The following is a 24,074-nucleotide window of genomic DNA, read 5'->3' as shown; positions in this document are numbered from 1 at the left end:
AGTAGTAAAGAAGCCAATAGCTCCAATGCTAAGGAACTTCAGGGTATGGGGAGTCAGCTGTCTTGCCTGAGATGAAGAATTAACAATTGTTTGGAAACCTGGAAGCTGGTCTCACACAGGGTACAGGCAGAGAGAGGAAGAGAAATGAGGGGAAGGGGAGAAGACAAAACTTTCTGGGTTCCCTCAGATAAAACTTAATCCTGCAGTTATACGGAAGATTAAGAAAAGGATGTTGTGGAAAGCATCTGATAATTCCAGCACTCCAAGAGCAAGTGAAATGAACTGTTCACCTTAACTACATCTTCTGAAGGGGACCTGCCCACTTTTTGGACATGAAAGGATTTAATTACCCCAAGAAAAACAATTTGCAAAGACATCAACTCAGATTGAGTAAGGCCTTGAGATGCAGACTAGAGGAACCTCAGGAAGACTGAGAAAACAGTTCTACACACCACCTCTACTTTTCTTCTGTTCTCAGGACATTCAGGATGGGCCAGACCCACCCCCACAGTCATTTACCCCCCTAAATGATACCACTGAGGAGTCAAAGAGCCACCTCGTTACGCCTGTCCCCAGGTGCTTGTACAGTTTGTGCTGTTGAGGTTTACCATCTGCTGTGAGCTGAGCTAACCAAACTGAAGTAGCTTGAGAGTCAGCCATGACTGCAAACATCTCCAAGCAATATTCCATGTTACGTTGTCGTATTAAGCCTAACAAAAAAATCGAGATGACGTCTCTCCTTGCAGACAGGGGAACGGCCCAACCCATCATAGTTGTTATACATCACTCTCCTCTTACTTTCTAATGCTTGCAAAGCCATGCTTCAGTTAGTAACCAGTCAATGTTTTTAAAATTAGTTTATTGTATCTTTATATAGCTGAACAGTACACATGTGGCTATTAAAAGGAAAATATATAATTCTGAAAAGGATGTCTATACATTTACTCTGCTCATATGATTCAGAGTATGAAGTGAAAGAGCACACTCACTAACCAAGAAAATTCAGTGGGGATACCATTGCTTTCCATGGTAAAGGGACAGGGAAATGAGAGAGCTTATAAAACAACAAATAGTAGAGAAGTCCTCTTCTTACAGGATACTTATCTCTTCAGGCACAAAGCTTAAAATAAGAGGTTGTAATGAAAATACTTCTCTTTACCATGATCAGACATCAACTTTCCCTTTGGTACCATAAGACACTGTGCTGCAGTTCAGCATCCTGCTGCCATCTATCCTTCTCTTCCCCTCCGCTCCTCTTTTCCCTCATACAGGTCATTACTACGAAGCAACTTCAGATAGGCAGCTCACTAACAACCTCCATCTATTGCTCCAGTATCTTTTAACAGACAGCTTCTAAATCACATTCACGTATTTAAACACGTTAAAATCCAAGACACAGCAGAGCACAAGGAGCCAAGCGTTAAAGTCAGCTCTTCATCTTTCAAGCACTCGTGGTTTTTCTACAAACCAGAAAGCAGAAAACCCACACATTTTAAAGCATCTACTTCAGGAGCTGGCAGCAGAGAGGCAACAAGCCCTGTCTGACCAGAACTGACTCGAGCCACGTGGATGCCCCTGCGCTGGTGCCAGCATGCTGAGTTCAAAGAGAAGTTATTAGCCAGATGCAGCATGTCTTTGGTACAACGCTGCAGCTGAGGTGATAAATCCATGGCCCAGCACACTTCAGATGGCTCTGCCAAGGTGAGCACAGGCCTGGCTGAGCTTCCTGGCTTCTGCTCAGCATCAGCCCTCAGAGCCATCTCCTGTAGAGCTGCACCAGATCTCTGCCCTGTGAATCCTCATGGTGGCTGTTCCACAAGGATCAAGTGTCATGGCAAATACACCAAATCTGCTCACAGGCTCAGCGGCACCTCAGCTAACCAGCCCTCCCAGAAACAACGCTGCTGGGAGCCCACTGTGGACAGACACTGACTGTCTTCAGGGCTGAGCAGGATTCATCAGCCTGACTTCAGAGAAAAGCTGGCCCTGGAAGCCTCACACCTGAGACAATGCACCTAAGCTGGTAAACTTGTCCAGACCTGAACTTATACTTCTTTGTCAGCACCGGGCTGCTCTTTCTAAGCCTCCATGGCACTGTTAACACATTCACCCCAATAACTCACCAAAGGATAATTGAGATTTACTCATGTTTGGGGAATACAACCCCCAGGGGGCAGCCATAAACAGCAAACAAGCTGGAGGGTCTGAGAGGCTTTCATCTCATAAACTAGAGACGAAGGAGTTCTGATCTGGACTTTCCATAGTCCTCCCCTGCATTTCATATGATTTTAGGCTCACTGAAATGCCCTATGGATTTTACCCACAGCGCAGTTGTTATTCAAGTCTTACTCTCTGGGTCATCCCTCCTGCAGTCATACCAAGGGCAGCACCGAAAATTAGCATGATGTGTCAACAAAGAGATAGCGACAAGGAAATCACCATGTGGGGACCAGCTGAGGCTCTTGTCCAATTCAATAACTATTTTCAAGGTACAGAAAGACAAGTCCTGTTTTAGAAGTCAGCAAAAGATTAAAGATCATATTAAAAGCTGACTCATCTATTCAGATATTTTTGCTGTCAAGGTATTACTGCTCATGCGCCACACATACAGCCTCAAAATTACCCACCTCCTATCATTTTCAGATTCACCCTATCCTGGCAGAAATTAACAGACAGCTCAAACTGTTGAGTGTTTCTTTGCTATACAAGATGCTCAATTGCCATTTGAGGCTAGATACCTACAATTTTGAGGTACGAACTTACTGTTTACAATGTCACCTTGCAGCTGAAGAATTTGTGGAACAGGCATTGTGAGAATAACTATATCAAACTGTTCTGGTGGTCCCATTTTCCTGGAGACTTCCCATTTCCCATCTCGGAGAGAGATGCGAGTTACATGCTGTTCATAGAAGACATCTGCATCTGCTTGGAAAAAGAAGTTACATACACATAACAGTGAATTCCACAGAGAAAATGCAGAGTAGCTTCCCTTAGTAACTGGATGACTTGCAAACAGCAAAGCACACAGACAGTCTTAGGGCAAAGTTTCACAAATTAGGTTGAATCAATTTAACAGCCAGCATATGACATTAAAAGAGCTGATCCTGATCAGCTGAAAAGATCCCATCACTCCCCTGTGCTAGGGCTTGTATTCATCTGACTCCTGTCTGACATGATTCAGCTGAGTAAACAGATGGAAAACTACCAGCTGCTCTCTTTGTCAGGTTAGTTTACTGTGGCTTGAGTGAGCTGAACCAAATCAGAGTGAAATCTGACGGGCACAGGAGGCAGTGCAGGGTAAGCAATCAAAACACACTCCCAGGAGCTGAAAAAGAGAGTGTTGCCCCTGTTAGCATCTCTCATATGAGAAGACAGGAACATAGTTAATTATTTGCAAGATTAGGGTCTAAAAAAACAGTTACTTAAAAAAAAGACAAAAACAATCACATGAAAGGAGCAAAGCTTGACTGCTCATAAAGCTAACATTTTTCAAACCAGAGTTAGATTAGTCACTAAACCGTACAAGTGGTTCTGCCACATTACACCTAATGCAGTAGTTACACAGTTTAAAGTAGCAGATGATCTCCTTCAGTCTTTTCTAAAGTACTTTCAACACAGTAGGCTCACACTGCGTAAACGTTCATTTCTGTGAAACGCAGGATGTAGCTCACCACTATGTTCCCAGTTGCTCACTTAAACAGCACAGTTAACTTAAGTACACACTTGTGAAAAAACACCCAAATACTCACTTTATTCAAGTTGCAACTCAAATCTCTTCTCAACCATGATCTCACTCCCACCAAATTATCTCTGTCCTAATTGTGTTAGGTCTGACTTTCATATGCTAAAGCCAATGGTGTAAATATAAGCTGGGCCCCTGATCCTACAGACATTATATTTGTATAGAGATATTTATACGTCAGCAGTGCAGCTGAAGTCAGTGAAGCGCTTGCAGGGCTTACAAATTTATAGAGCTCGCAGACCTGTTTATCCATCTAAGCAACTTCAAGACATATGTAAACAAACAAGGAACTTGAACATTCTCACTGGAGATTTAAATTTGAAAGACAGTTCAAGAATGCCATCAAAACCACAATCATTAAAACCTTTCATTTCATACAAAGACGTCTAAAAAAATTACCTGACTGTTTTAAATAATACTTGACAACCGAGAAAATGCCCTGGGGTGCCATGTAATTGTACGAGCCTTCTTTCACTACCATTCCTTCAATGGGTGCAGTCAGTGGTTTCAAGATGCCATGAGATAGAAGCTCCTCATAGAAGCTTAAAGGGAGCAAACGACAGAGACAAAAATACACTGCGTGAAAACCAACGTCAGCTGTCATTATTTTTCACAATTAAAGTTAAGACCGGCCTAACTTGAATTTAGAGAACAGTTTTTAACGACAACATACAACCTGTGTTTCAAGCCAGGCTATGCATGAACAGGAACCATAGCTATAAAATGACAAAATACCTTGCTATTTTATTGGGGGCTGGCCTTTTACATGAGACCAAGGCTACCTACTGTGCCTGTAATAGAAACTGTTAGCAGTTTGACCTGAAGGTTTCAGGACTAACTGTGGCAGGGGCATATAGGACAGTTACTCAAAACTCTGAATATCAGTACAAACTGCATCGCCACCATGGAGCACAGGAATATTCCAGCAGCTGGATGCAGGTGCCTGAAACACACCTGCACTTTCCCCGATTTCCACACGATTTTCGCATTTTCACATCACTGTTACATCACCATCCCCTTCCTTCCCCAGCCTATGGCGAACTGTCCCGTGTACCCAGCAAGCCCAAGCAGGCCCCACCAACGCGATCCTCCCCCATACCCCCAGTCAGCCACCGCTGTTCTTCGGGGCAGAGACATCACGTCCCCGCAAAGGCAAAACACCTCACACTTTTTCTTTCATACCTAGCTTTCCTGTCACTTGCATAGTGTTCAGGGGACCCTGAGGCGCATTGGCTCTTGAAAGCAAAGATCTCTGTGGATTTAAGCAGCAGGGGCGCACCCGCCTGCGTTGCCTACTGTGGGCAGACTTGCACCACGGGTGAAAACCGCCGAGCCGCGACACCCATGAGTAGGCCGCTTCGCCGCCAAACCAGCCCGACCCCACGTACCGCCACCTGCTTCGCCCCCCACCTCACTTTCCACCTAAGGCGGCAGAGATGGGCGGGAAAACCGAAAGCAGGGGGCGGTGGCCGAAGCACAGCGACCGGCCCTGCCGCCCCTCCCCCAGACCGCGGCGCCCGCGCTCCCCCCCCAGCGGCACCTCCCCTCAGGCCGGCCACGCGCGGGGCGGGGCGGGGCGGGGCGGGGCGAGGCGAGGCGAGGCTGAGCTGGGGGCGCGGCGCTCACCTGCGGCGCGGCGCTGCGCGCTCCGTCTCGAGGGTGATGTACTGCGCGCCCAGGTCGGCGGTGCAGGCGGCGTCCCGCGCGCTGCGGCTCGTGCTCATACGGCCCCCTGCGCGACAGCCAGTTAGAGACCGCCCGCCACGCCACGCCACGCCACGCCACGCCACGCCACGCCACGCCACGCCACGCCACGCCACGCCACGCCGCATGGCTAGCCCACCTGCACCGCGCGCCTTGTCCCAGACGGCGATGCGGCCCAGAGCCGCCCCCCGCAGCAGCGCCGCGCAGGCGCCGCCCGTCAGCCCCGCGCCCACCACCAGCACCCGCGCCATGCCCTGTCTCGCTCCGCTCCGCTCGGGGGCGGGCAGCCCTGTGCCGCCACGCCCCCCGGAGGGAACGCGCCCCGCCCCGCCCACGGGCGGTGCGGAGACGGGCAGGAGGCGTGCGGAGATGGGCAGGAGGCGTGCACCCACGCCTGCACGCACGGACGGACGCACGCACGCACGCACGCGTGCACGCACACACCGCAGCAGGCAGGCACGCCTGTACACAACCCCAGGCCTGCACACCCACCTGTGCACACACTCCCCCCTGCATGAACACCCGTGCACGTGGCCCCCCGCACACACACCTGTGCACACACACACGCCCCTGCACACACATGCGGGCACACACGCCCCTGCATGCACACGTGCACACACACACCTGTGCACACATCCCTACACATGCACCCCCCTGCATGCAAACCCGTGCACACGCACACACCCCTGCACAGCCACCTGTGCACACATACACACCTGCACACATATGCGTGCATGCACACACCTTTGCACACACCCCCATGCACACACACACCCCCGGCACACACACATGCATGCGTGCACACACCCCTGTACGCACACATATGTGCACGCACACACCCCCTGCATGCAACAGCTGTGCTCACACACCCCACACACACTCCCACAGGTGCCTCCTGGGGCAGGGGGTGCCCCAGGCCCCAGCCACCTCCGTGGCCTCTGCCTGTCTCACCCTGCTCTGCCCTTGGCACTCCTCCTCCTTCCCAAAATGCACGAGGCTCCTGGCAGCCCCTTGCTCCTCTCTCAGCCCCAGCCCTGACCTCATCCTCCCCGTGAGGGATGCAAGTGCCGGAGGGCTGAGGTGGAGGTGGGCACAGCAGCATGAGGAACCCTGTGCAGAGAAAACGGCCAGCGTGGATTATTGGCCACGGTGACAACAGCCTCTTGGGATGAGACCAAAGAAGTGACTGGTGCAACCTATTAACAGGTCTAAGGGAAATCTCCAAGCTTGATAGCGGGACAATGTGTTACATGGAGGGGCTGATACCTGCTGAACTCCTCTTCTCAAGGATGGTCGGATGCGAAGAGCTACAGCCAGCAGAGATAAAGAAGCCTGTGAAAGGCCATGCTCCACCTTGCTGAGAGAAAGGAGTCGGTCAAGCAGGGAGCTGCAAAAAGTGAATAGAGCTGTTAAAATGACAGATCAGACACTGTTAATTGTGAAAACCCAACCGATAATCCACCAGGACAGTCAGTTATGGGCAATGAAACATGTACTTAAAGAACCGATGTCTTGCCAAAAGACCTCTGCCCCCAGCAAGTCTTAAGTACTGTGCATCTACCTGGCATGCGTTGAGTTTTGAGTAGGTCAAGTGTTGAGTGTTAAAGGAGAAGCCGCTGCCTGAGCATACACACCATTCAGGGAGTCGCACACACACCACCTGCGACTTTAACTGCTAGGACCTGAGTCCCTTTGCAGCAGGCAGCTCCACTGAGCTCATGGGTGCCCCTTTTCGACTCCTCGCTCACACACACACTCACTCTCGGGCATTTTCTCTCCCCTTAGGCTTGACCCTAGGTTTCCCAAAGCAGAGTCTCCAATACGACGTACGCCAGACAAATTTATTAATTGGTACAGTGGTGAAAAACAGCTCGAGCTGGGTGCCTCTGGAGAGGGACCCAGAACAAAGAAATTATACCCTGGGCAATTATACCCTTACAATTTAAATTCCCCTCCCCTCAGGAGACAGTTCAGACCAATAGTAATATTAGGGTCTGGGGTCTTCCCGTTCTTCATTGGGTCCTTTCATTGTCTGTAGGGGGGCTGTTTCTTCTCTTATCTCTAAGGTTGTAGCTTCTGCTAAGGTTGAAGCTTCCGTATCTTTCTGGTTTGCACCAGTTTCAGGGGCTTTCCTTCATGTAGTCAAGTAAAAGTTCAGTGCACGGTCAGCAAACTAGGGCGAAAGTTTGCGACCTAAGGCTTCAACAAGCCTTGATACTAATGCTATGTATTGGATTCCGTTTGGGCTAGAAAGTGACTACTACAACATAAGTAACGATGCTTGACCAACTCAATAAACTTCTGCGATGACGTGACTGGCCTGGTAGGTGAGGGGAGAGCACTAAGGCCTTTGACACTGTCTCCCATAAGATCCCCATAGAGAAGCTGTTGATGTAGGGGCTGGATGAGCACTGAGGTGGGCTGAAAACTGGCTGAATGACTGAGCGCAGAGGATGGTGATCAGCAGTGCAAAGTCTAGGTGGAGGCAATTGACCAGCAGTGTGCCCCAGGGATCAGTACTGGGTCCAGTCCTGTTTAACATCTACATTAATGCTCTGGATGGTGGGGCAGAGTGTACCCCCAGCAAGTTTGCAGATGACACCAAAGTGAGAGGAGTGGCTGATATGCCAGAGGGACCTTGACAGGCTGGAAAAATGGAAGGGAACATAATGAGGTTCAACAAGGGGAAGTACAAAGTCCTGCACCTGGGGAGGAACAGCCCCATGCACGCTGTACACACCGCGGGTCACCCAGCTGGAAAGCAGGACCTGGGGGTCTTGGTGGACACCAAGTTGAACATGAGCCAGCAATGTGTCCTGCAAAGAAGGCAAATGATGTCCTGGGCAGCACTAGGAGTGTTGGCAGCAGGTCGAGGGAGGTGACCCTTTCCCCCTACTCAGCACTGGTGAGGCCAGACCTGCAGTGCTGGGTCCAGTTCTGGGCTTCCCAGTACAAGAGAAAGTCCAACTGGAGAGACTCCAGCAAAGGACCACTAAGATCATTAGGGCACCAGAGCATCTCTCCTATGAGGAAAGGCTGAGAGAGGTGGGACTGTTCAGCCGGGAGAAGAGAAGTCTCACAGGGGGAATCTCATAAATACCTGAAGGGAGTGTGTAAAGAGGATGGAGCCAGGTTCTTCTCAGTGGTGCCCAGTGACAGGAACAAAGGCAATGGGCAAAAAATTGAAACACTGGAGGTTCCCTCTGAACATCAGGAAACACTTGTTTACTGTGAGAGTGACCAAGCTCTGGTGCAGGTTGCTCAGGATGGAGTCTCCATCCTTGGAGATATTCAGAAGCCATCTGGACGTGGTCCTGGGCAACCAGCCTTAGGTGGCCCAGCGTGAGCAGGGGGATCAGACAAGATGATGTCTAGAGGTCCCTTCCAACCTCAACCAGTCTGTGATTCTGTGATAAGCCATCTCTGCCACGGGATTGACTTCGTCCCAACACCAGCCATCCAGGAATGCTCTGGAACTAGGTCTGATCCACCCTACTGAACAGCTTCTAGCATAATCAAAACCTGCCCACCTGGAGGCGCTACCCAGCAGGAATTGCTCAAGAGTGTGACAGCTCCCAGAAAGTGTCGATGGGCTGTCTCCAATACCTGGAGTTTTCGTGTAACCATGCACGGCAGTAGCTTGTATTTTGCAAGAAGCTATGGTGTGATGTTAAGTAAGTGGGATCCTGAGATGCTGAGACTGGAGTAGATAGTGCTGAGGGGTGGTGGCATGTGTGCACCGCTTCTGCCTGGGGAAAGATGAAATTTTCTGGACAATGATTACAGAAGACATCCACCAGGAGGTGACAACCAGCAGTTTCTAAGGTCATCTTCATTGGCCTGATAATGCTGCTTCTCAGAGCCCACAGGCAGGAGCTGAAGGATTTTCACCCTGCCTGTTGTTGTCATCTTTGCAGAGCTGTCCCTCTCACCTTTAACGCACTGCCAGCAGTTTGTCCCGTAGCCACAATTCAGGAAAACAAGTTCCCATCCTACCAGCCTTGAGAGTGGGCAACTGGGGGAAGTATTTGGATTATTATTCTTACCTAGCTGCATAGGTGAGAGAAAAAAGTTTCAGAGAACTGCTGATAGGATCACTGTGGTATGGGGGACACCACAGTCCAACACTTTGGCATAGATATTTAGCAAGGGATTGATGTAAAGTCCCTTATGTGGAGCTCGTTGCACCTAAGGGACAGGGCTTACCTGCTGAGGGTGTTGATGATGCTCATCTTCGATGGGAGCTCCGAGCTGGCCTCAAGGCAGATCTTGTTTAATAGGCACTTCTTGGAGAGACGTTGGAGCCTTTGTCTCCCCTTCCCATGTGAGTTGTGGGGCAGTCATGGAGAATGGGTGTTCAGTCTGGGGCTTTCTCATTTTTTTCCAAAAAAAAAAAGAGATTGACCGTATAACTGACTCTCCAACATGTAAGAGTTTAGAGCTGTGAATTCAGATTTGGTGGGAGGTTTTCTCTTCTTGGCACTATTGCCCTGGGAAGAAGCATCAGGAAGTTATGTCCCCCTCCTCAGCACCTCCTATGGAGAGTACCAGTTGGCATCTTGCTCTGCACCCTGCCTGCCATGGATCCTCTCTGGCACCCCCTCTCTCTGTGCACCATGCTGATGGCCCAGGCAGCAGTTCAGAGCTGGCCATTCTCTTTGAGCATCAGGTGCCTAGGACATAGATGTGTCAAAGCTGAAATCGACCATGGTCCTAGGGCTTGGGCCGTCTCTGGCTTTGCATTCAGCCTTGCTCAGGGGCATGGCAAGTCCTGAATGGAATTCAGTTGTAGCTGCTGTCTTCTGAAAGACCTGCTGGACATCTTTGTACAGATGTGCATTGGTTGTACATCTGCCAGTTGGCTGGGCAGTGGTTTGTCACTACAATTTACTTGTTTATTAATAAAAAGGAGATTTCTCAAACCTCATAAATGTTTGGCCTATGACCAATGGTCTGCATGTTAAACGTGCTTGGGAATGGTTTATTGTACTGAATCGTTATCTGGATTCTCACTGCCAGCTTAATTTGCAAGAGAGTTCAGCAGAGTTTCTTAAATGTGCATTTTCTTGCTAAACTGTGGCCTGGTAAAAGCAGGTAGGAAGGTAGTTATAGAAGAGAATTAAGACAGTCAAAGAATTGAGGCCAAAAGATAAATATCAAGAATTAAGATAGAATCTTTGGCAGTAATTTTATAGAAAATACAATTATTATTGCATTGAGCAAGATGAGTAGTGAAAGCACCTAAAGAAGAACACTGCAATGGAAAAAGCTCAGTGCTCACTGGTGAACATATTGTGTGGACTGCTAGCAAAGAAACCAAGGGTGTTGCAAGAAAAGGCTGCATAAGTTGGGTGAGAACTCTTGGATACATGACATGTTTCTGCTTTGAGGCCAAACACCTACATGAAGTATGTGCCAGTGGCAGGCAGCCCTGGATGAAGGCAGGGCATGATAATGCTCTGATGAGGAGCTGTGGTGTAGCAGCCTTGCAGAAAGGACCTGGGAGGGGTGGCGGATGCCAAAGTGAACACGAGTCAACAATGTGCTCTCACTACAAGGATGGAGAACTGCAGTCTGGGCTACAGGAGCAGACAGGTGGCTGCCTGGTCTCAGTTAGTTATCACCCCTGCTGTTTGATGCAAGGGAGGCCACATCTGGATGCTAGGTTCAGTTTTGGTCTGCTGGTTGCTGGTCCTCATTATCCCTTGGAACTGCATTCACTGCCCAACAAATATTGAGGCTCTGCACTTGCCTGGCTTCATAAGGGTGCAACACTCTATCTCACTCTCACCAGAGCCCAGCTCCGAAATGATAAAAGTCCAGCGATTGCTCCGACATGAAAGGTGCCAGGACTGAAAGCTGTTGCTGGTCCTCACTGCCCCTTGCAACTGCATTCAATGCCCCACTAACATTGGCACTCTGCACTTGCCTAGCTTCGTAAGAGTCCAACACTCTCTATCTCACTCTTGTCACAGCCCAGCTCCCAAACTCTAAACGTCCAGTGACTGATCCCACATGAAAGGTGCCAGGACCGAAAGCTGTTGCTGGTCCTCACTGTCTCTTGCTACTGCATTCACTGCCACACAAACACTGGGGCTCTGCACTTGCCTAGCTTCGTAAGGGTGCAACAATGTGTATCTTACTCTTGCGACAGCCCAGCTCCAAAATTCTAAAGGTCCACTGATTGCTCCCACACGAAAGGTGCCAGGACTGAAAGCTGTTGCTGGTCCTTACTGTCCCTTGCAACTGTGGGATAATAGCTGGAGGTCACTTAGAAATAAAACTTATATTCATACTTTTAGGTAAGGTACAGCATTGAAGAAGATTCCCGGGTGGAATGCAGCTGACGTGCAACGCCATTCCATGGAAGTTCCCTAGGCCTGTAACCTTAGACGTCAGTGATGCCAGGGGAACTTGGTGTACTGACTCTACAAAGGTACTGTTCAGAGGGTGGAACGGTGTGGAGACGCCACGGCCAGGCTCCACAATTAAATGGGAACTCAAAGGTATTGTGTGTGACCAGTAAGCTGCACATTTGCTATCCTGGGCCAACAGTCTGTCATGTTTCTGACAAAATGCTGTCCTTTGATGAACTTTGCTCATTATAACATCATTATAATACCAAAACACACCTCCATCCCAAAAACTACCCACCTCTAAGGTGTGACCACCCCTCACTGAGCTTGTGCTTTGAATTTTTCCTAGCCTATACCTTTAAAAGCGAAGCGAGAAAACTTTACACCAATTCTAAACAAAGATGTATGACTAGAGTCACTCAAGCTCCACCAGGAAGGTGAAAGATAGTATAAAATGGCTTAAGAGAAAGCGAATGTTAGGGAAGACACCATCGCGTACCACTCTGACCTCTGGGATCAGTCGACGGGCTGAGCCTCTCTTCCCCCCCATCGGGACGCCTTTGGGTAAGATTCGAACACTTGGTTATACCAAGTGCCTCCCCGGGAAACTTAGAAATCTCTATAGAGTTGCTTTATCATCTTTAACACATTCATAGCTGGCAGTGTCACTCATACTCTTGGTATTTGCACGTGCTTTGCAGATAGTAAATTTATCACCGGTAATCCAAAGAATCTGTGTACCTGTTGCTCTAATAAACTGCACTCTTTATTAATCTAGCCATGGTAGTTATTGAACACGACCAGACTCTTTAAGTGTGGCCGTGATAGTTCATGCAACACGACTAGACTGGGGGTGCAGCGCATTTAAATTAATGCTGTCACCTTTACTCTGATGAATGGCTGCATATACAGTCCTTAGAAAATAACCGTTGACCAAGTCTGAGACTAGGACTGGACTTAGCCGCACCTAGACTCCTCTCTGAGAAGGAGTTTAGAAAGCAAGGGGGTCCTGTCTGAACCTCATGACTCAACGGGAGGGTTCCCCCCCCAGGCACTCCTCAGACTCCTACGCGACAGTAACTCTTAATGCAACAGCAACCACATTCACTGCCCCACAAACATTGGCAGGGCCAATGTAACATTGGTAAGGCCCTGTAGAGACTGACAAACTGGTAGCGACTCTACAACGGGAGGTGGACAGAGCTGAGTTTATTTGGTCTGGCCATGGGGAGGCTGAGAGTGGTCTGAGAGCAGCCTGTGACTCCTTGGACAGCAAAAGGTGATAGAGCCGAATGCCTCTCTGTAGTGGCAGATGATGATATGATAAGGGAAAATGTTGTTGCACCTTTGGATGTTGAAGCTAGACATGTGGAAATTCTTCTTTCTCTGGGGAGTGGGGAGCAGCCCTGGGACACTCACCACAGATGTCAGGGATCTCCATCCTGGGTGATTTCCAAAACTTGACAACTCAAAGCCAGGGCCAATCTGATCCAGTACTGGGAATAGTCCTGCTTCTAGTGGAACAGTGGATAAAGACCTCTAGCGATCCTTTCCCACCAACATTTCCTTGATGTCATGACTTTATAACGAAGCTCAAGGGCCTCTCCTTGATCCCATTCAGCCTCTACAGTGATGATGCTTCAGCAAGAGCTGCATATGACCTTTGAGACACCTGAGCATCTTGCAAGACCTGTGATAACGTCTCACTCTTCAAATGCTATGGGACTAGCATTTCTAGTTTGCTATGACTGTGAGTGCAACCTTAGTCTTGCATCTTTCAGGGAGGACAGTGCCTCTAGATGAGTGTGACCAGAGTTGCCCTGCCCTTTCCCTGGAGTATAGACTTCCATTATCTATTTCCTCAGAAGGTGAAAGTCAAAGGTGTCTTACTCAGTGAAGTGTGGCTTCTGTACCCTAAAAGCAAGACACTTTTAACCTCCAAATCTCTAAATGATAAACCAATGTTCTACTATGGCTATGTTTAAAGAGTGGGACCAATTGCCAAATCTAGGTGCATGTCTTGGACACATCTCAGGCCCACTCCAGGTTGACAGCCAGAAGACATCTTTCTCTATTGAGCCTGCACTGTGATTTCAAAAGCGAAACAATCTAGGAAGGCAGGGCAGAAGACAGCCACAGTGCTGACATGAGTGATGGAGAAGGATAACTATCCCTGCCTGCAGTGTGTATGTAGGATAAGGTGCTTAGGCATTCTTTGTACTTTCCTGTAAGGGCGTGAAGAACAAGGGTGTTGTGGTGTTGTGGTGGGTTGACCCCAGCCCCACACAGCTGCTCCCTCGCTCCCCACCCCCACCCCCAAGTGGGACAGGTGGAGGGAATAGGAAGAGCAAAAGTGAGAAAACTGGGTCAAGAGAAAGACAGTTTAGTAAGTGAAGGACAGAGAATAAAAACAAGTGATGCAAAGGCAATAACTCGCCACCTCCCACAAGCAGACCAATGCCCAGCCAGTCTCCAAGTGATGGCCACCTTGGAAGACAACACCCCCCCTCCCCAGTTTTTGTTGCTGAGCGTGACATTGTATGGTATGGAGTATTGCTTTGGCCAATTTGCTGTGTCCCATCCCTGTGCTATGAAGAAAGTGAACTCCATCCCAGCCAGACCCAGTACAGATGTTTTTAGACTGTTGCCTGGGATTTACTCTCCAGCTCACATTTAACTGTTCTGTCCGTAATATCATATTACAAAGGGTTGTAGAGCTCTGTCTGGCACATCATCATTTCTAAAACACAAGATGTGCCATTGGAAATCTATTTTAGACTTCAATTTTCCCTTGTAATAACTTGATTATTCCTTGTAATAACTTGATTATCGAAACATGAAGCTGGAAACTTTCTTCAGAGTTATCAATTAAATCACTTTTATGGATGGAAATCACCTTTAAACATCCATAGTTATTTGACTGTATCTAAACAGTATTTAACCAGCCTGCACAAACAAATTCTGGGCAACCATAATTTCTAAACTATGGTATTGCCTAATGATTTATATGTTTAATATCTCAGTGTGTTTACATTTAGTCTTCTCTGTTCTTGCTACCCCACCCTGCAAACAGTTCAAATAGGCTTGTCTTAGAGATGAAGAGCGCTGCACCGCACACCAGTGAGAGGTGACGATCAGTCTGCTGCCATGTGCCCATCTCTGTCTCCTCTGCATGCCAGCCATCTCTTCCCTATACCATCTGCCCATCCGAGGGGCTGACATCTCCCTGTCTCCTTCTGCAGGAGCTGTGCCACCCCTTGGCTGGGCTGGTAGCCTTTGCTTTTATAAAGGTGAGTGTGGGAAAAACATCAGTAGAGCTGGGTCTCTTTCTAAGTGTGGATGTGGATGGTGTTTATGTCTCCGACTGAAGGAAAACAACTCCAACCCAACTGCCTGTGTTTGTCTGAGGACAGGGGACTGAAATCTGATTTTCTGAGTCAGATCTAGAGGTTGGTCCAGCCCAGTTTTCTCTGCCTGGTGGTCCATCACCTTGTGGTCGCTAACATCTACAGCTGTTGTTGGAGGGAACAACCCTGCCCAGTCCTTTCAGTATCTGTTTATGGATCTATTGCCCATAACTTTGTGTAAAACCTCCTGCTGTTCCCATTGCCTTCACCACCTCTTGTGGCAGGTGCACTGTCCAGTGCACAAAGTATTTTTTTAAACTGTGTTAAACCCAGTATCATTAAGTGATGTCTAGATGTGGTGGAAGATACGTTGCTCCCAAGTAAGGTGATACAATTTGCACCATAGATTTGTACTTATACATGTCCTTCTCTGAATTAAATGTAATCAATTCTTGTCTTTTTCACTATGATCAAGTCAAAGGGCAAGTGGTTAGATATTTTCTTTTCATGATTTTATTTCTATTTAGGGAGTGAATGCAGTGTTGGCTCTTATTCAATTGATCAAAATCAACCTGCTATCCTCCCTCTGCCTCCTGGGTAGACTTCGACGGTTGTGTTAACAGGTGATGCAAACAGCATGGTGATGTTACAAAGCCCTCCCTCTCAGTCATACGCTTTCCTGTAATGCAGCTGGGAAGAGATAGAGGAGAAGTGGCTTGCACTGTGTCACAACTGATATGACAAGTAACATCCTACATCCTTTGTGCATTGGTAAGAGAAAGTCTGGCTTGGGATCTGCAGTTTGTGCCGGTGCCTCTGGGGCTCTCGCTGTGCCCCTCCAAGCAGAGTCCAGTCCCAGCGCCTCTGGGACCCCTTTGGGCAGAGGGAGATGCTGTTGGATTCCCTTCGCCTCCTCATCTCCAGCTGAGCAAATCCAGCTCCCCCAGCCTCTCCTGGCCTCCACCCCACCAACGCAGTAGCCCTGCACGGGACTCACTCCAGTTTGTTACATAGGTCTTGTACTGGGCACCCCCTAAAAGTTCCAGTATGCAGCTGTGGCTTCCTCAGTGCCTGCACTCTGGCCAGCGCAGCCTTCATCACTGCCAGGGTGCAGTCTTGGTAATCTTATTGTCCCCTGCAATTCCCACCTCTTTCTCCTGAAGCTGATTTTTGTCTGCTGTGTTTCTTTTTACCCAGTCTACCCACCTCGTACTGTGGCATGGGGTTTTTTTTCCTCCCAGGTGGAGGACTTCATATTTCTCTGCCTTGTGTGTCTTGCTGAGATGAGAAACCTGTAGCTATTTACTGAAGGTGATGTGGGAGACAGTGTTTGCACAGCTGTCAGTCTTCTGGGGGGACCATGTGGTGAACACTGGAATTTACTGTTTAAAATGGGAGCCCACAGTACTGTAATGGATTGTTTTTAAAGCCATAATTAAATGCTCAGTGATTTTCTGTTTGACATGCCTTGCCTTGCAGTCCTGCAATTCCTGTAGAAGGTACCACGTTGCCCTTGAGCTCCAGCAGCTAATTGCACTACAGACTGGGGTTCAAAGGTGTTTTCTGGTGTCTTTCGGACAGGAGCAGATATATTAGACAAAAATAACTGGAAAAAAGATCACGCATGTGATGTTATATTTTAACACATGTGCAATTTCTAGTGGTCTGTAGAGCATTGCAAGGATTGCTGCCTTGCCCCTTACTGGAATTCCTGAGTGTCTGTTCCACCTCCCTGAAAATATCCCAGTTGAGATGTGTTTCCTGAGCCACTGCACATGCATTAATGCTTTAAGTGGTCATCTAGGCCGTCAGACTAAGTCTGAGTCCTATCTGGGGTGTCTTCCTGCCCATGTCTCTCCTTTCGCTGCTGGAAATCACCCATTGTTAGCTTACAGTGAAAGCACAGGTTATTCTTCCCTGTGTGCTGCTCTGTCTCCTGGGCTTTGATTGGTGAGCACTGTTTCCCACTGGATGTCAAGCGAGCATCTAAGTGGTATGAAATCAAAACCTGGTAAGTACCGATCTGGTCTGAGGCTCCCCTGCTTCCGATGGCACTGACATGTTGTTCTAGGCAAAGCAAGGATGTGGCTGGCTCTAGCTCTGATGTCTGTGGTCCATGGGATGGTATCTGGGCAATGCATTTTTAATTTTCCATGTTCTAAGAATCCAGAAGCATGGATAAACATCGTAAGTATGATCGCATTGGAGCAGAGGCAGTCAGTGTCTGGGAAACAGCCAGTATAAAATACTGATAGTTAAATACTACATTTATGAATTACCTTGAAGGCAAGCATCATGGAGCCTTGAAAACATTCTTTGCTTTTTTATTCTTGCAGAGTGAAATGGTCTCCTTCTGGGGATACCCCAGTGAGGAGTATTGAAGAGGAATTAGGCATAGCAGGAGTGAAAGGGTTAACAAGATTGAAATACTGAGGGTCTGGACTAGGCCTGAGAAAGGGAGGCTGTGTGTTAGGAGCATTGGAGAGAGATAAGGTGAGCGCGTGACTTATTGTTGTGAAGAAAGAAGCTGCAAAGTTGCAAAAAGATAGCCAATTGTATTAGTTGAAGGAACGCATGAAGGACGCATGGACAAGACATATAGACCAATAAGAGTTCTTTCAGTAGCGCATGTATAAACAATTAGAAAGTATATAAGCCATGTAATAGTTCAATAAAGTGTCTTCGATTTGCCACCAACATCGGAGTCCATGTCGCATTCCCTTCAAATGGTGACCCCGACATTTGGAGGTAGCAGTGCTGCAAGTTGCGTCCGGAGGGAACCCCAGCTGAACGAATCAAGCCGGCCGCAGGACTGTGGCTTTAATCCCGGGACATCACCTTAAGAAACAGGTGAGCAGCTGGGCAGTGATCATGGGAGCTAATATATCAGCCGAGGAAGAGGCCATAGTAAAGTTCTTAATGCAGCTCCTATTAAGAAGAGGTGTGAAGTATGATTCCCATAAGATAAAGTTATTACTGAAGTTTTTTAAAAAACAAGGAGCTCCTTCTACAGTATCTGCAGTGTTTGATGTGAAAACATGGGAACAGGTGGGGGAGAAGATTTGGAAGGCAGCGTCCAGAGGGGACACCACTGCCGCTAAAGTTATGACCACATGGCGTTTAGTAACTGAGACCCTGCGATCATGGCAAGCAGAAAAGAGAGTGCAGAATGCAGTCGCTCAGGCGCCACAAGCAGGGGATAGTGAACTGATCGTGAGCAAGCCCCAGGAAAAAGATGTTCCTATAGACTTGGAGGACTCGCCCCCCCCCCCCCCCCTTCCCCCGTTGAACCCGCCCCCCCACGAGTCCGATGCATGCATCAGAAGCACAATCCATGCCAATAGCAGAACAGGCTTTCAACCCCCGACATCAGTGGGAGCGACTCCGTAGGGAGGCACTGAAGGATGGGGAAGCTGCACGGTTTGTGTTTCCGGTGCGTGTACAAGACAATGGGCCGAATGAGTGGGCTCCCTTTCAGTGGGAACTAATTAAGGAATTGAGAAAGACTGTCACTATGTACGGCTTAAACGTGCCACGCGCTCAATCATTATTAGAGAATGTTATGACAGGATATTTGCTAACACCGTATGACTCGTGGCAAGTGGCCGCAATGATTTTAACGCCAGCTCAGCGATTGTTTTGGGAGCAAAAATGGAAAGAATCCTGTGAGGTGGCAGCCCTGAATAATCTTGGCCGGCAACACAGCGATCCCCTTGCCGGAGTGGGAATTCCCCAGTTGATGGACACTGACCCTTTGCTGGATCCTCAACTGCAAGCTAGATTGGATCCGAATATTCTCCGACAGTCTGCGGCATTAGCTTTCCAGGCTATGCTGCGATTGCCCGAAGTTGGAAAGTCAGAACAATCGTTTACTGGTATACGACAGGGGCTCCAAGAACCGTATATGCAATTCATTGATAGACTGAGGGATGCGCTAGATAAACAAATTGAGAATCGTGAGGCGAAAGAAGCCCTAATGCTGAAACTGGCAGTGGAAAATGCAAATACGGACTGTAAAAAGATATTGCACGCATTGCCTGTTAACGCTACGTTAGTACAGATGATTGAAGCGTGCAATCGAGTTGGCTCTATTGAACATCACACTGCTGCGCTGGCCGGAGCGTTTGCCGCTGCCCTTAATACCGGGCGGAGTGCTGTTGCAGATAGGCGATGTTATCGGTGCCATGCCGTAGGGCATCTAGCTGCTAACTGCCCGCAGCGAGAGTCAGCTTTCGGCCGGAGCGCTGATCCTAATCCTCCTACCTTATGTCCACGATGCGAAAAGGCTTGGCACTGGGCCAGCCAGTGTCGTTCACAATGCAATGCGGAAGGACAGCCTCTGCCAACGTGGCAGGGAAACGGGAAGCGGAGCGCGGGGCGGAGATGCGCGATGACACAAGTTCCGCCGCCCCTCGGACCGGAAGGGTGGTCCATGCCGGACTTCCGTCCAAAGGCAATGGTGGCCGGAAGTTCCACACCGGCTGCAGCGACAACAACGCCACAGACATCGTCACCATGGATACCCTCTCCGCCAAGACCAGAGGAAGCGCCGGACTGGATGTCGCCACGGTAACGGATTTTACCCTTTGGGGACCCCATGTTCAAAAGATTCCACTGAATGTAAAGGGGCCTTTAGGACAAGGGTATAGCGCACTTTTGTTGGGCAGATCTAGTACCACCTTGACGGGACTGTTTGTTTTGCCAGGAGTTATTGATGCAGATTTTAAAGGGCAGATTCAAGCCATGGTCTGGACCCCCTCTCCTCCAGTGTTTATACCCAGAAAAACTAGAATTGCCCAGCTCATCCTATTTAAGGCTATAGTTCCACAGGCTGAGAACTGCGAACGATGTGACACAGGATTTGGATCAACCGGTACTCCTGCAATTTTTTGGGCCACGCAGATTGCCATCACTAGGCCTATGCTTACTGTGACACTGTATAATCCCCACACAAGCCCTGCTTGTATTCAACTGCCGGTTCTTATAGACACAGGGGCAGATGTTACCGTGCTAGCCTTGAAAGATTGGCCACGCAGTTGGCCACTGGCCACGCCCACAGAAGGATTAGTTGGTGTTGGTGGCACTTCACATACCTTTCAAAGTATTAATTCGCTTAGCATTAAAACTCAAGAAGGATCCACATTCACTGTACGCCCATACGTAACTAATATACCCATGAGTCTACTGGGGAGAGATGTGATGGCACAAGGCGGTTTTACCCTGAATTGCCCCGAAAATTTTCAGTAGCGGCCATTGATGAGCGACCGACAATGAAATTAACTTGGAAAAAGGAGACTCCCATTTGGATAGATCAATGGCCGCTCCCCAGAGAAAAGGTCGCTGCACTTCAAGAATTAGTCGCAGAGCAACTCCAACAGGGACACATTACACCTACAACCAGTCCCTGGAATTCTCCAGTATTTGTTATCAAAAAGAAAAGCGGGAAATGGCGACTGTTGCATGATTTGAGACAAATAAACTAAGTAATGGAAGAAATGGGGTCACTCTAGCCTGGATTACCTTCACCAACCATGATACCCTGAAATTGGGACATAGTAGTTATAGACTTGAAAGACTGCTTTTTTACAATCCCTTTGCACCCTGCAGATGCACCTTGTTTTGCATTTTCAGTGCCTAAGGTAAATCGAGGCAAACCAATGGATAGGTATCATTGGACTTTCCTACCTCAAGGTATGAAAAATTCTCCAACAATCTGTCAGGCACATGTGGTTGAAGCCATACACCCTGTGTGACTCAGATTTCCAGGAATGTATATTTATCACTATATGGATGATATTTTGCTTGCTAGCCCTACAAACAACCAAGTGCAAGAGGCGTTACCTGTTTTGAGGAGTGTGTTGCAAAACCGAGGCCTCCAGATTGCGCCCAAAAAGATCCAAATGGAGGCACCCTGGAAATATCTTGGGTGGAAAATATTACAACAAACCATTCAACCTCAGAATGTAGCCATCTCTACAGACATCAAAACATTGAATGACGTACAAAAACTATTGGGCAATATAAATTGGATCAGAACGCAATGTGGTATAGACAATGAAACATTAGCACCATTGTTTGAATTATTAAAAGGGGACACTGATCTTAATGCTCCACGACAATAGACCACAGCAGCGAAAGATGCACTGAGAACAGTGAATGAAAGACTCTCCCTACAGCAATGTCACCGACGAGTTGAAAATCTACCCGTGCAGTTATACATTTGTAATCAAGAACAACAACCTTTAGCAATTATTGGACAATGGGAGACCCAGGAAAGAGACCCCCTTATAGTGTTAGAATGGGTGTTTTTGCCATATCAACCTACAAAGACTCTTGTTACTCACATTGAGCTGTTTGCTGCCCTAATCAAAAGAGGCAGAGAACGAATTGTCGAAATGACTGGGGAAGAACCTGGACTTATTATCCTTCCGGTTGTAAAAAATTACCTAAATTGGTGTTTGCAAAATAGCCTGGAACTTCAAATGGCTTTAGCAGGGTTTGATGGGCAAATGGATGCTCATCACCCCCCTCATAAAATGTTTACCTTTTATAATAATGTAAAAATCGAAAATAGACCACTATATCAATGGCAACCCGTTACGGGCACCACGGTATTTACTGATGGGTCAGGGAAGACAGGAAAAGTGGTAATTACATGGAAAGAAAAAGATCAATGGCAACATCAAATAGAACGAATTGAGGGTTCACCTCAGTTAGTTGAGTTACACGCCATTACTATGGCTTTTAAAAAATGGCCTTTGACTCCTTTAAATATTGTATCTGACTCTCAGTATGCTGTAGGAATAGTCCAGCGCATTGAAAGAGCGCAGTTAAAACATATACCAAAAGAAGCTCTGTTTTTGAAATTTAAGGAATTATTATTTTTAATAGAGCAGAGAAGACATCCCTGTTCTGTGATTCACATTAGAAGCCACACAAACTTACCAGGATTTTTGACAGAAGGAAATGCACAAGCTGACTACCTAACAAATATGGCATTACACACTCTTGTACCACACACACTTACCCAAGCTCAGTTGTCACACCAATTTTTCCATCAATCTGCCAAAGTTTTAGCAAAGCAATTTGCGATATCTGTGGGAGATGCAAAACTCATAGTTCAAACGTGCCCAGACTGTCAACAACAACCATCTGGACCATCTTTTATGACAAACCCTAGAGGTTTTTCTTCTCTTCAACTCTGGCAGACTGATGTGACACATATACCTGAATTTGGTCGATGTAAATATGTTCATGTATCCATTGATACCTACTCTCATGCGGTATGGGCTACCGCAATGACAGGTGAAAACAGTCGACACGTCCAAGGACACTTCCGTGCTGCTTTCACAGCACTCGGTATTCCGAGGGAGATAAAAACAGACAATGGCCCTGTATACGTTAGTCACATGACACGTAGGTTTTTCCACACATGGGGCATTAATCATAAGACAGGCATACCCCGTTCCCCCACAGGACAAGCTATTATAGAGCGCACACACCGCACCTTGAAAACTCTATTACAAAAACAAAAAAAGGGGGAAGCTCAGGAATCTCCACAAAACAGGTTGGGGAAAGCTCTGTATGTAATGAACCATCTATCGTTACCTTTTCAACATGAAGATATTCCACCTATAGTTAAGCATTATAAGGCAATGGAGTCAGGATTAACACCAATATCGTGGGAGAAAGCAATGGTAATGATGAAAAATCTAAATACAGGTTGCTGGGAGGGACCGTATCAATTAATAACCTGGGGTCGAGGATACGCTTGTGTCTCCACAGGTCAAGGGCCCCGATGGGTACCAGCATGGGGAGTTCGACCTTGGTTAGAAGCATCATCCTCCTCAGCATCATCATCGGACTCAGCGAGCCATGAGTCTCTGTCCAACCCTGAAACAACATATGAGTAATGCTCGCTAACAGGACAGGGCAGGATTTTTTTTTTTTTTTTTTTTTTTTTGATTTATGGCGATAGAACATGCTAAGGTATCCCTTCTCATATATTTGGAGGGCTTTGTACCCTAGGATGCCTTACCTTGCTAACACCTGAGAGGAAAAAAAAAAAAAAAAGAGAGAACAAAAGAATGCAAAAGAAGGAACAACAAGATAACTATAAATCAATGAAATGCTGCGTGATAAAAGTTACAGAGCAACCAATAATGATCTTTTGCTTTTGATAGAATGAGTGTCTTTCGTGTGAACGCTGAATCAAACTGCTTTTTGTGTATTTAGGGAACAACCATTCCATACATGTCTTGTAGGATTGTCTATAGATAAGGTAGGGTTAATACAAAAAGAAGCAAGTGGAGTGCTAACTGCAGATAAATGTAATTCTACCACCAGTAATGTTAGCACCTGCTTTGCGGATTGAGATAAGTGGGTGATTTAAATCATTATTAAAAATTGTGTTATTGGTTATTGGTATATTTTTATGTATCTTGCTGCTTTTACCCTGCTTATTGTCACGTATCCAGGGAATGCTGCAGAAAATGGTATAAAAAATATATGTTCTTGAAAAATAAAAAAGGGGGAATTGAAGAGGAATTAGGCATAGCAGGAGTGAAAGGGTTAACAAGATTGAAATACTGAGGGTCTGGACTAGGCCTGAGAAAGGGAGGCTGTGTGTCAGGAGCATTGGAGAGAGATAAGGTGAGCGCGTGATTTATTGTTGTGAAGAAAGAAGCTGCAAAGTTGCAAAAAGATAGCCAATTGTATTAGTTGAAGGAACGCATGAAGGATGCGTGGACAAGACATGTAAACCAATAAGAGTTCTTTCAGTAGCACATGTACAAACAATTAGAAAGTATATAAGCCATGTAATAGTTCAATAAAGTGTCTTCGATTTGCCACCAACATCAGAGTCCGTGTCGCATTCCCTTCAGAGTATGATGTGGTGACAGAAGATGGCTATATCCTTCAGCT

At 47.4% G+C, this 24,074-nt stretch overlaps 1 protein-coding gene across 9 annotated transcripts in view; it reads right to left on the bottom strand.

Annotated features, from left to right (window-relative positions):
* Positions 1–19,546, bottom strand: part of RNLS (renalase, FAD dependent amine oxidase) — a 93,091-nt gene extending 73,545 nt beyond the window's left edge. For 5 of the 9 annotated variants that reach the window (XM_072869416.1, XM_072869420.1, XM_072869414.1 and 2 more), the window contains exons 1-4: positions 5,586–5,724; positions 5,369–5,474; positions 4,142–4,284; positions 2,764–2,925 (exon numbers count right to left, since the gene is read on the bottom strand). In XM_072869416.1, the coding sequence (XP_072725517.1) occupies positions 2,764–2,925; positions 4,142–4,284; positions 5,369–5,474; positions 5,586–5,697 (523 nt within the window). In that variant the 5' untranslated portion in view covers positions 5,698–5,724. Of the gene's footprint in view, positions 1–2,763; positions 2,926–4,141; positions 4,285–5,368; positions 5,475–5,585; positions 5,725–6,712; positions 6,834–19,412 lie in introns of those variants that run through there. The other 4 variants (XM_072869422.1, XM_072869415.1, XM_072869419.1 and 1 more) reach the window with 2 other exon arrangements.
* Between the last annotated feature and the right edge of the window lie 4,528 nt (positions 19,547–24,074).

This window comes from Ciconia boyciana, chromosome 8 (genome assembly GCF_034638445.1).
Source record: "Ciconia boyciana chromosome 8, ASM3463844v1, whole genome shotgun sequence".
Lineage (NCBI taxonomy): Eukaryota > Metazoa > Chordata > Aves > Ciconiiformes > Ciconiidae > Ciconia > Ciconia boyciana.
This window is presented reverse-complemented; position numbering and strand designations above follow the sequence as displayed.